This window comes from Sander vitreus, chromosome 12, assembly GCF_031162955.1.
Source record: "Sander vitreus isolate 19-12246 chromosome 12, sanVit1, whole genome shotgun sequence".
Lineage (NCBI taxonomy): Eukaryota > Metazoa > Chordata > Actinopteri > Perciformes > Percidae > Sander > Sander vitreus.
This window is the reverse complement of record NC_135866.1, coordinates 18,898,121-18,911,872: the sequence shown is the minus strand read 5'-3', so window position 1 is coordinate 18,911,872 and position 13,752 is coordinate 18,898,121. Positions and strand designations below refer to the sequence as shown.

The following is a 13,752-nucleotide window of genomic DNA, read 5'->3' as shown; positions in this document are numbered from 1 at the left end:
ATCAAACGTCAACATTTATCTCGATATAGTACCTTTCTGGAACCTAAATGGAGAAAGATGTCTGTAAATAAAACAATTAGACAGGAATGTCTGTTTCTGGCTAATCCAGTAAACACATAATAATATCCTAAGGCAATGGAGACCTGATACAACCAGAGCCATTAATCAGGTAGTTACCTCAGTATGGCAAAACATTTCAAAAATGTCTATCATCTCAAGGGTATGTATTATCATGTCAGCCAGCCGAAGCCATACATGTGCAGCTTTGTTAACTAACATTAAAACTCTCATTAAAATTTTGTAAACAATCTTTTGCTTCATTGCCGAGCACATACTGAATCTATTCATCACCTCGCCCTGCTTCTGCTGCTTTTTCATTACAGTCCGTTATGACCACATGTCAAATCATGCTCTATTTCATCTCCTCATCGAACACATCAAACATTTCCATACTTCAATTTTTCCACACCATGATAAAAGCCACACTGCTAGGTCAGTGGGGTTGTGAGCCTGAGCATGCTCAAATTGCAGTTACATGCTCAAACACACAGCAGATCATAAGAAGAAAAAAACATCTCAAAACGAACACGGCTTTTTTTTTTCTTCCTGTCTACGATTTGCATAACGTTACGTGCGTCAGAATAGAGGAAGATGGCAGCACAGCGTAAGCATGGATTCGTCTGAAGAAGCTGCAGCTAAAAAACATCGCCAACGTCAGCGTGATTTATAGTTCTGTGGCGGCTCCACGCAGAGATTTCGCCGTAGCCTACGTAAGTGGCCTGAAGTTTATACTTGTGCGTTGGTGTGCGCGTCAATCTCTTTAAGAGAATAGCAGGGCCGGCATGTGTGTATGTGAGGGGAGTGTGTGGTAGAGCCACAGCCGAGCGACATGCGTCGCCGCGACGTGTAGTAACATCTTTCGAGAGGTGCACGCATGTTGCTCGGGCGTGGCTTGGTAGCGTTGCATTTCCCCCTACTCATTTCCTGGTTCCCTCTGGCAGGAGGCTGAGGTCCATCAGGACCAAAACCACACGCCACATGAACAGTTTTTTCCCCTCTGCCACTAGCCTTATTAACAAGGCCCGGAACCCACCCTGACTCTCTCCACACCCCACTTCTGGCTCTACATGCCACTGTACCTACTCTGCTGTAACGTTCCTTTTTATTACGGTTTAATAATAATAATAAAACTGTATATTATTTTACATTCTATTTTTATCTTTATTAATACATACTGTGTGTATATGTTTATACTTATATTGTTTATGTTCTTTTTATCCTTCTTATATTTAGAGTATGTGTGACATGCACCAACAACACCATGACAAATTCCTTGTATGTGTAAAAAGCGTATTTGGCAATAAAGCCCTTTCTGATTCTGATACACGAACATGAAATCAAGGAGCGAGTTAACTTTTCCTGCTACAGATTTTCCACCGTGGTCAGAAAGCTCAGGGGAGACACTTTGTTTCTCTCACTATGACTTTAGAGTCGATACTCGTTCCGAAGCTAATCACCGTCACTCTCTCACTCGCTCATCCACACACTCCCTGCGTGCACAAACATGCCGGCCCTGCTATTCTTTTAAAGAGATCGATGCACAAACCAACAAACAAGTATAATATTCAGGCCATTCATGTAGGCTGGAGCCCTGCGTTTCAATTATTTTCCATACCCCACACTGATGCAAAAATACATTTGCAAGTGATTATCTTAACTGCATAATACTCCAGTGATGAAATAAATCCATGCCATAGACATTTTAAGTTTTATGTCAAGTACCTAAGTAAAAATTCTGATTCTCCAAAGTTCAGTTCAAAAATCTTTAGAATAATATGCATCGTTAGATTAATCGACTAATCTAAAAAAAGTAATTGTCAGATTAATCAATGACAAAAATAATTGTTAGGGACAGCCCTAAACATCAGTCAAACCTCTTACAACCTTCTTCATTCCAATTTTGAAATTATTTTCTCCTCTCTAGGTTATATCCATGGACAGACTAGTGGTGGTGCGGCTTCAAGCTAGTGCAGGTAAACTGCCAACGATTTGGTCTTCTGCCACATATTGAAGACCAAATCTGTTTGCGTCTACAGCTAGTGACGCTGTCTTCTTTCAACTAGTAAATTAGGAAACAAGCAGGAATCTGCCTCAAGTCAGAGACAGTTCCCCCACAGTTTGAAAGAACTAGAAATTCAATTTGAAGAGTAATTAGATAGTGAGCCCAGAAGGATGTTTGGGCCCAGCACTTAGTGTTCAGATAACATCAGTGGCTACTTGGGCTGTCTTAGACATAAAATGGACAGGCTGCAGGCTACACTCTTCATCATAACAGAGATCACCGTTTTTAAAAGACACTGAACTGGAGGTTTTTCACTCTTCTACACAAGAATATTAAAATGCCTATATAGTCCTCAAGCCTGCAGGTAGATCATGTTTTATGTTGTAATAAATTTAACAGCAACTAATCATAAATCACAGTTGTTTATGTGCCAATGTGGTGAAAATTGTAAGATTGACTAACTTACAAGAAAAATAAGACATGTACTAATTTGCTTTATAAACTAAGTAAGTCAACTAGATACAGTACATTAGGAAAAGTTTTTTTTTTTTTTTTTTTTTAAATAAAGTCTTTATCATGGGTCAGTGGAGTCAACTATACCAGGCTTTCCCAGAACAATCAAGCTTCGCTTACTTTTGGTGGTTTGCAGTGATGCAACAAACAATTATTTTCAATATTGATTAAACTGCTTATTTCTTTTACAATTAATCACTGAATTGTCTAGTCATACATGTTGGAAAATAGTAAAACAAATGCTTATCACAAGTTCCAAAAGGCCAAAGTGATATCTTCAAATGACTTGTTTGGTTTGACCGAACAGTCAAAAACCCCAAAAACATTCGGTTTTCAAAAGCCGCAAATCTTCATATTTTGAGCAGCGGAAAATATTTTGCCTTTTTTTCTTGATAAATTACTTTGACAATTAATCAATTATCAAAATTGTTGACAATTCATTTTCTGTCATCCTTGCAGCCCCAGTTTTCTGTGTTTATTTAATGGCCCTAAACCAGGGGCCTGTTTCACAAAACCAAGATAAGGGATTAAGCCGGGATTTCCCCGTTATCCTGGATGAATTTAGCCTTGACTCGGTTTCACGAAAGCGGAGGCACATAAATCACCATGGAGATGTATTCTTTGCAGCTAGCCTGCTCCCGACCAGGGTAACAGCCAGGCTAACAGCTAACCTGCTCCCGACCAGGCTAACAGCCAGGATTTATTTAATCCTGGAGCCTTTTCTGATCACCCATCAGTGGTTTTACCCTATTGTTATCAGCCTGGATTAAAATACAACAGGTGCATATTGCTGTTCATTTAAGTACTGTTATTATTTAAAGTTGTGACCAGTATTTTTTTTTTTTTTTATAATCATTCATGTGACAGTCATTGTTACTGTTATATTGCTGTATGAACACTGCTGTTCATATTGTTGTTAGAAGTTTGATGAATATATTATGACAGTTGTTGAGATAATTAGAAAAGGCTGATACAATTTTAAATGTGTTTTAAATGAAGTCTGTTACTAAGGGCAATACATACAATGCTGTATATTTCTATAGCTGACCAATGCACCTTGAATTATTTTAGTTGATTCATTTTTCTTTTTAATTCTTTAACAATAAGGATCATGTTTGTTCAGCTTCCATGTGCATTGTATTTGGCATTCTTAGCACACAAATTGTGTTGTCCAGTAAACTGGGACTATAATTTGGGAGGATTGTTATCCTCCCAAATTATAGTCTTAGTTCACTGGACCAGTAACTATCTAGTGTTGGCTACTGTACATTCATGTAACAACAGGGAGAGGACACCCCTATGGTTATATACCTTATATTTTGCTGGGGGGGGAAATAACTGATGAATATACTCTGTTCCATTCATGTTTACAGTGTGCATGGAATTTATCACTTAATTATCTTTATAGTTTCTAGATTTTAGAGTCCAATTTCTTCAGTGTCTTTATTTTCTATGTCCACAAGGGAGCAAGGCATATAATATGTAGAGAAGGAAACTCGTCCTCTATAAAAAATAAAAAAAAACGCGAGAAAAAGCGTGGCAGATAATAGCGGACAGACTGAATGATAGTCTAAAAATATGCATTTATGAACTACTGCTCTTAACTGAAACCATTCAATGAGTCACTGTCATTTGCAAAAATGAACAGTTGTACACTTTGCATTAAAAGCGAGCAGTGGAATAATATGACTTAGTATGACTTAGGAAATTTATATTTTAGCCCATGCGAGAGAGGGAGGAACAGAGTGAAAGAGATATTTACACATCATATTCTAGCGTTGTAGAAAATTGATCTTCATGGTAAATTTCCTGAGTAACATTATCTTCTGCTTACTTTTAAGGCAAAGAGTACAACTGTTAATTTGTGCAAATGATTAGTAGCCTAATCCTTGAATGGAATGATGCACAGATTAGACTAGGTCAAGCCTCGCTTGATCAGTTATCCTGGATTTATATATTCTGCTTTTGTGAAACAGGGCTCAGGTGTCTCAAACCAAGAACCGCTAAAAACCATGAGGTTTTCCTTTAGTAGCTCCGTTTATGCATTCTTCCCACAGCTGTGTGAAGTGACTCGGTACAATCAGCTGACGTAATTCTGGGAATAAAAACATTCACACTGTCGTGGATCTGTGTTTCACCCCATTTCCAAAATGACAGCACAGAGTTCCGACTGAAAGACAAGTTCCCTTGTCAACAGACGCATCTGATGCGGGGCCGTAAACACCACTGAAAACACTGACATCATGTCGTCAGAATTGATTTAGTCTGTATCCACTTTTCACACAAAGACACAATTCATTAAGCAGTGGGATGAATGGTATGCATGTATGCTTTCTAAAATTCAAGCTATCAATGAAAAATGGCTGGATCCTCCATTTGTCGGCCCAGTTCACACAGAAATGAAGGGATGACTGAGGTTATGAAGAGGCTGACCTGTTCTGTCCTGGCCGGGGTGCTGTGTCCAGCGGCGGCGGGAAGCTGCTCTGGCTGGTTCTGAGGTGAGGTGGGTTCGGCTGCTGCTTTAGCTTTCTCCGTTTCCTTGTTCTCCTGCGGCTGCTTGGCCTCCGAGTCGGTGCCTGATTCAGTTGTCATGGTAAATCACGCTGTAGTGGGGGAAAAGGGAAGGGTAAAGAGGAAACTGGATGAGTCAGCTGACTTGTTATGAATTGATCTGTCACTTTTTTCAGCCCTTTGTAATGATACTGTAAATGTACGATGCAAATGCAGAGCTGTGGATATTGTTTGGCAGCAGAATAAAGAGTGATATTAATTTTAAGTGGCTTAGGTGCACTTAAGTCCTGTTCTCAACAATCTCAGAAGTGTCAGCAGCTGGATGTAATGTAAAGTGCTTAGACTGCTGGTGCCCTGACATCCACAATTTCTACAATATACTGTATGCATGTTTTCATACAAACTGATTCAAAAAGGGACTATGGATTATTTTTTATTATTGCTTTTCTCTATTATTCGTTTGGTTTGTAAAATGTCAGAAAATACTAAAACATGTAAGTCACAATTTCCCCCAATGCAAGCTTACTAGGCTTGAGCGGGTGTAAACATTTTCAAACTGGTTTGATATCAAGCCAAACACCGCACCGGTATACTGAATTTTACCAATAGGGTGTCGCACTTGACTCAGCCACTACCGAGTGAGACTGATGAGAGAGCCCATAATGAGAGTGTAGCGACTCCAGTCTACTTGGCGCGTCTCCCACGTGCCTGATGTTCCTACCCTCTCGCTATCTCCGCTATCAGGGCTTAGCGCTGCCCAGGACGGTTGTATTTCTTTAAACCATTCACAAACAAGCCAGAGTGTTTTTTTCCCTAGCCCAGAATAGATAGCACTATAGCACTGACACAGCGCTGCAGAGATAGGTCTGGCAACGTGAGACTAACTAGATCAAAAGGTATTTTTTGATACATGACATACGCGCCCATGTTTAGCGGTGGTGTCACTGATCTTCAGCGGTTTTATTTCAGACCGCATCAGAAATGCTTGAGGAAATGTAGCTTGTGTGGACGCTACCACACTGCTTACGAAAGAGCTAAGCTACTGAAAAGCTATTTGATTCAGAAAACAGCGACACTATTGAGAAGAAGTTGAACTAGTAACACTACTGCCCAACACTGCTTGCAATACAAGTTGGATTTAGTGCCGTGACACAATCGACACAGGTTGCTAATGTAGGCTACTTTTTAAAATGCATGAAAGGGTCAGTGACAGATGCTGGTTCACCTGGTTAGTTAACACACAATTAAACCAGTTTAGCCTCATACACAACTCTAAAGCTTACCTTTGGTTTTGTCCAAAACACAAAGATATTCAGTTTACAATAGTTATATAGTAATAATTTCTTTCATGGGCGCCCCAGTTTCTCTGCAGAATATTTACACACAACAATCCGAAATATCTGAACTGCACCAGTACACGTCTTTCTTGGAATGTCTGTGAATAGCAGCATACCAGCAACAGATGCTGTCCCAAGGTCCTACGACTAAGGTCCTAAGGTAATAAGAGGAAACATCTAATGGTCAGTTTTGCCAAATGAAGATGACAGAACGGATCCCACTGGGGACCCCTGTGCTAAACGTAAACACAGGCTTTGACATTGGGATGTGGGGTTTGGAGCACACTGGGCCTCTGCTCCAGGTAGTCTGGGGTTTGTAGTATGGATGCTTGTCATTCTGCCGTTGGCCTGCTTCTCTCGGAGCTCTATTTATAGGGCTGTGTTTACTCCGGGGTGGGAGGATCTCTGGCGTCCAGCCGGGGACAGCAGCCACTAGATCAACAACAGCAACACTGTGGGATGAGGTGATCCCCAAAATGTTTGACATGCTGAATGAAAAACTGCAACAACAATGGAGAACTACTGCTCTAAAAAAAGCCAAAAAACAAACAAAAAAACACTAGGTATTTATTATTTTTAATTTGACACTAGCAAGAATTTGCTTTTGAAAGTAAGGGTATTTTACAATTTGTAATAAGAAACCTTCAGTCAGAGAATTTGGCCCACATGCCTACCTCCCCGTGTCCTGCTGTGAGCACCACTGGCAGGCACATAGCTGGATTTATTAACAGTTGGAGTCCATGTCCTCAGCATGCCTCCGTGTTTTTCTGTTCATCTTACACTCAGTGACAGATGCATTACTTCAAAATACATTGAGCTGAACTGAAATGAAGGTTTTGTTGTCTCCGATAAAGCGTTGTTGGTGTGATTAACAGTGTGTAGACTCCACAAATGAGAAAAACATCTTCAATATCATATGGTATTATCTCAAATCTTGATTACAGACCTGAGTAGCGGAAATGTGAATGAAATGATAAAGTCATACGATCCAAATTCCAACCCTGGCTTTTAAAAGTTTTTTTTTTTTTCCTTCAAAATGAGGGTAACTAATGATAAAAGACCACCAAGACAAATTCAACCAGAGTCCTTTCAAAACCTCTCTACTACTTTTTTGTGTCACGTGTGGCAGAGTTGAGAAGTGACTCAGTACTTAGCTAACAGATGATGGCTGCACAGCTAACCTTTGCTTCTCTTAACCCCTATATGAAACAGGAACTATGGTAGGAGGGGAGGAAAGGAACATCTTAGCACCATAGAAATGCAGGAAGAATACGTTCAGTCACTGGTGACAGGCACTCTTCACAGGGCCACACAACAGCTCACACAGTAGCCTTGTGTGTGGCCCTCACCATGGACTGTCACATACATTATGCATTCAGAAAGCTGTATTCACAACTCATTTAGTGTCCTGGACTACTGCTAGCATACAGGGGCGACTGATGATTGCGCCAATATAGCCTCATCATATTGAGTTCAGGGTTCAGCTAAAGACAAAGCCTTTACATTTGCTGTCAGAGACAGCTGGTGTTTGGTAAGTTTTTAACAGCAAAAATCCAGGAGGCACAGAGAAAGTAGGGATAGATTTAACCAATATTGAATCCACTTATCAAATGTGAATCATTTCAAATACCTTATGGGGTTTACATTTCAACATTTGAAAGTAGGCATGCTAAAATTCAAAAGTTGTCCAATCGCCTTTTGTTGGCTGAGAAGGCAGAAACGCTACGTTTTTAGTGGCAGCCTAATTAATGTTCACAACCTGTACCTACAACCTATATGTTTTCCATAGCTCTTTGCTAATAAAAAAAATTGAAGAGATTCAAAAGGTTTAATAAGAGATTTGTTAGCAAATCCGGGTATTTTGCCAACTGGGAACTGGATCCAAAATGGAACCTGCCATTGGAGTGTATGTTTCTTGCATAAGTAAATCTCAGAAAATAATAAAAAGAGGAACTCTGCACTTGGCACAAACAGTGACAGCCACCATGACAAGACGGCTGAGAAACTCAAAACAACACTTCAACCATGAGCACTTAGTGTCAAATAGGTCATCAAATTGATCTCCCAGATTACCACATTAAACTGGTTTTTTTAAATCAACTGTCACCTAATGGAAAGCACGTTTTTCTCAGTTGTACTTGCAGATAAAAACCAATACTAATCAGTTAAACTAATAAGGCAACCCATTGCATTAGAAATGCATGTCCATGCCAAAAGTTCAGCAGAGGTTTATCGGTATGTAGCTACACTGCCTAATTGATCACTGGCCCTAAATGCTGTGGTGCTGCCCAGGGGTGGGTGGGAATCTCTAGGAACCTTACAATTTGACTCCAAAACAGAGGGCTACGATGCGATCATCGATGATGCATCAAAAGACAACTTGCATCCAGTGTGGCTCTTCTCCAAGTCCCTATTCACCTCAACTTCATATAAGCCAAAATGCGTCCATAAAATAGCTTTTAATCCAGGGGGTGCCGATCGGATTGAATCCATCTGTGGTTGCTCACACTTAGCCACCCTCACCAAAACGCAAGAGATAGCCTAGCTTAGACGGTCTTACAAAATTGTTACAGCCGATCATGATGTAGAGATTTTATATTTGACTTATATGCATTGAGACATAATCTCTCAAGAGAATCACGATGCATCTATGAATCGTTTTCCCCCCCACCCCTAGTGCTACTCCATGCATGCAAACTTCCATTTTAAAAGGTCCATTTGTGATTGTAATGCACACTGTTGGAAAGTGGCCTGTGCACATGATGTGCACATCACGCACACACACACACACACACACACACGCACACGCACACGCACACGCACACGAGGGACTGCCATCTGTGCTGAGTGCAATTAACCGGAGTACACCACAGCTGGGCCCATCCCTGTCACTCCTGCCCCCACACCCATAATCCCCGTGGGGCTTGTGGAGGTAACATGGAGGGGAATGGTTGGCGTTTTTGACACGTCCAGGCCCATCCCCAGTGGGCCTGCAGTATATGATGAGACCCCTCTACATGACTACAGGCAGCTGTCTCACACACACACACACACACACACACCCCTACTGTAACAGGATGCCATGTGGTTGGTCTGGCCACTCAAGTGAGACACCTCTGATCCAGATCCCCAAAGTGCTTTGAACTGTCCTAATTTCAAAACAACAAACAAAAGTATTTATATGCCCTGTCCTGAATGTGATGTGCTATTCCAGGCCAACCATGCCCATTTTCAATATGTATTGTCATTTAACATTTACATTACATTTGAGGCATTCAGTAAATACTTTTAACCACAGTGATATACACTATTAATGGTAACTCGTGGTGAGAAGTTGTACTGTCACAATAACAGAAGTCGGTATTACTTTTGCCCTCAACAATTCAAGAAATCTAAACACCCCAGATCTGTTTTCTACTTCAGTGGGTTCAGCCAGAACATTCTCCAGCTCTGGTGCAGCACAAAGTGTAGAGGCAGTTCTGGCAACTAATATTTAATTTATAGAGCCAACAAACACGGTCAACCAATCCATAAAAACAACCCTATATAAAAGTTCCTACCAAGCTATGAAATGTAATGTAACATCAGTGACTCAGCAAAACATGTAAAGACTGATGCTTTGTGATGTTGGGTTTTGTTTTTACTTATCACTGAAGTAGTGTTGAGATACATATACATTTGGCATATACACTCAGGGGCCAGTTTATTAGGTACACCTAGCTCAAACAGAGAAAAGCAGGAAACCTCCATATTTAAGGCTGAAAATAGCATTTTCTGCCATTTTTGCATGAAGTTACTTAATGATTAATCGATTATAAAAATAGTTAGCGCTTATTTATCAGTCTACCGACTAATCGTTGCAGCTCTGAGTAGAACGCAATACAACTTAACAGCACCACAAACAAACTATATCCTCAAAAAATATCATTAAGAAGAAGACAACGCCTGTCTAAAACAGTTTTAACAAAAACAGAACATTATAATCTTCATGAAGGCAGGATGTGTGTGTTAGACTCAGACTGCATTCACTTTAGCTAGGTGTACCTAATAAACTGGCATGCCATTCATATCATCCACTGCTAAAATGATGCAGTTCTTTTCTGAGACTTCCATGAAAACAGTCTCATAAGAGCTGAAACAAAAATGTCTTTGCATATTTGATTTTTTTAATTAAGTAGCTTTCAGAGGCTTTTTATCCAGTCCTGGTATTAATTTTCAAAAATCTTTTAACTGAACCCTTATAGACTGAACCAAACTAGCCAACTCAACAGCAGAAGTTGCGGAAGGCAGACTGGTCACATGAAGGTGACTCCAAGCTGAGAGCATTTTTTGCTGAGGACGCCATAAATCCTGTCAGCTTGCTGCGTTTACATTCTTAGCATTACTGTCACTAGCAGAAAGGCACTCAGGGATACAACAGACAGACCAGCTAACTTATTGTTATCTCAACTTGACTGTGCAATTCATTATTCAACACGATCAGTGCATCTTTGTTGCCGTGCTGGCCCTCAAGGCCAGGCTTGGTTTCCTTTGAAAGCCTGACACCTATTACCAATGAGTCTGACAGGGGAAATACCTGAAATACATGTATGCTGGAGTTAGGAGCACTCAATCCAGTTGTATAGCTCATTTGACAAAAGGAAAATCCCCCAATGTTAAAGATTAAAATCAAATCTCGGTAGCTTGATGAAGAGCTAATAACGTCTTATACAGTGGCTGAGACGGGCCAATAGGGATTAAGCATTTTATGAGATTAGCTATAGGTAATCAGTAAATTAGCTGGGTTGATTACCAATAATGGCCACAGGAAAGCACAATGTTAAAATGGGTTGTTGACATCAGCTGTGACATGCCTACACCACACAACTTTGTAGTTATTTTGGGAAATATTTCAGCTTAGCCCGAGGGATGTATAATATTGAAATAGGGCAGCAACTAATCATTATTACAATTTCCCAGAGCCCAAGTTGACATACTCAAATTGCTTTTTTTTGTCAAACCAACATTCCAAAATCCAAATATAGATAAAATATTAGTATAAAATCAAATCACCCTTGTTGACCTTTTACAGACAAACAAATGCCATTTGCATTATCAGTTAATCAGCTGATTCTCAATTAATCAATTCATCATTTTGCCTACAATATATCAGAAAACAGTCAAAAAGACCTAAAGTTATGTCATCAATAATTTGCTTGTTTTGTCAGGGAGCAGTCCAAAACCCCAAAATATTAAGTTTACAATTACTGTATATAAAACACAGAAAAGCAGCAAATGATCACATTTGAGAAGCTGGAACCAGACAATGTTTAAGTTTATGGCTTTTTAAGCTATAAAAAAAATATCTAATCACCCTTGTTGACCTTTTACAGACGAAAACAATTAAAAGAGGCCATTGCTGTTTACCTTTAGATGACCCCAGTGTGTCTCTGTGATGTTTAGTAGTAGGTTTGCTGTGACTGAATCATGTCATTTGTTTTTCCCTTATCTACTGTATGGATAAGGGATAAGGATAGATAGCGTTGTATGTTTCAGAAATCTTAAAACCCTCTTAGACAAATTTGTGATTTTGGGTCGTAAAAATATAACTCATTTGCATTGATTTGGTGGTTCATGCCCGTAAAGCTACACTATTCCTACAGGGTTTTGCAGATATACAGTATCTTGATCATCATCATGAATATCAAACAATGTCAGCAGTTTGTTGGGGGAAAATGTGAGACAGAAAGACAATCATCTCAATATTCTAACACACTGTAAACAGGTTGAAGTAAATTTAGGCTGTGATCAAAAGGTACACTGTCAATGAATGAACAACAAAAGCCTCCAAACAAGGCCCACGATGTTGCTGCCTTTCAATGCTACTGCAACAACAGCTTACTGTGCATCTTAATTAAATTGTCAAGTCAGACTCCGGCCATTGCATTCCCTGCTTACAAGGATGTGAGGATGCTAAAAAAAGGATCCATAACGTGTCATCCTGCCCCTTACCACGCCTACCGCACTGCAGATCAAAACATCCAAGTATGTCATCTTAACCCCCGACAATTTAACGATTTGAATCAATTTAACTGTCCTCAAATGTTACAGTGTCTACCAGTGACTCAGCGCTGTCATTCACTTATGTAGCCTATAATACGGGGGATTCAAGGTTGGAAAAGCATCTCTATCGTTTTGTTTTCACCCATTTTCTGCATCAAAACGGGAGCACATTAGCCTACAGTAGGCTACCTACCTAAACCTAAGCGGCTTGTTGCTTTGAAATATCCGACTTTTAGTACAAAATAACGGCCGCAGCACATTCAGCAAACAAAACCCAACATGACGCTACAATGTTACGCACCAAAAGGCTACAATGCAAAACAGCGCGACAAAACTGTCCAATGTTTCTGACACGGTTAGCCTGGTCCACTCGACTTTTCCGCCTGAGTGAATACATTAGAAGTGTATGTTAACGTTAATTATCTGTCATCGGCCGTGGGTGATGTGGTCAGACGACCCGAATATGGCAAGAGAGGAAATAATACACAGATTTGAACAAACCGGGAATCATGCATCTCTGGTAAGACGCCTCAGTGTTAAGATCAGAAGAGAAAAGCAGCAAAAGAAAGGTTTATTACCAGGTAAACCGTCCTCGTTCAGCTGGCTCATGCGAGTTGCATTCGTAGTGGGCTTCTGTTTCCTGACAGCGGTGCTACTCTGCTGCAGTTCCCCCTCTCCACCAGCCTATCAAACTCCACTATGCAGCTGAGTAGAATTGTGGGATGTCTGGACAGCCGGGGCATTCTTTTAACAGCACACACGCCCCAACACATACACGAACACACACGCAGAGCATGGCAATTGATGGCACGAGATGTGTTGTTTTACTGGGAAAAGGCAGCGAAATGTAGTTACATGAAACTGAATCAGTGTGGAATGTAACACATAGGCTACAGTACTCAAGTACAATTTTAAAATGTTTGTACTTAATTGAGTAATCCCACTTTATGCTACTGCATATGGATGGGTTATCCTTATTCATTAATATATGCCAAGTTTACAATGCACCACTTACAGTACAGTGGAAAAAAATAGTCAACTGATATATTGATTTAAGGACTAAATAGTTGCCCACTGTTTAATTATTGATTAATTGTTAATGTCATTTTTCAAGCTAAAAATACAAAACTTCTCTGGTTCCAGCTTCTCGATTGTGAGGCTTTTGTGTCTCATGTAACAGTAAACTGAATATCTTTGGATTTTGGACTGTTGGTTAGACATAATATGCAATTTGATGACATCCCCCTCAGAATTTTTTTGTATTGTCCTAGATTCTATAGACCGAAC

General features: G+C 40.0%; 1 protein-coding gene across 4 annotated transcripts in view; it reads right to left on the bottom strand.

The window, feature by feature from the left end:
• The window catches only part of epb41l3b (erythrocyte membrane protein band 4.1-like 3b), a 44,132-nt gene extending 30,961 nt beyond the window's left edge, over positions 1-13,171 (bottom strand). The window contains exons 1-2 of one of the 4 annotated variants that reach the window (XM_078264302.1): positions 13,044-13,171; positions 5,009-5,178 (exon numbers count right to left, since the gene is read on the bottom strand). In XM_078264302.1, the coding sequence (XP_078120428.1) occupies positions 5,009-5,167 (159 nt within the window). In that variant the 5' untranslated portion in view covers positions 5,168-5,178; positions 13,044-13,171. The remainder of the gene's footprint in view (positions 1-5,008; positions 5,179-13,043) is intronic. The other 3 variants (XM_078264299.1, XM_078264300.1, XM_078264301.1) reach the window with 3 other exon arrangements.
• Positions 13,172-13,752: the final 581 nt, after the last annotated feature.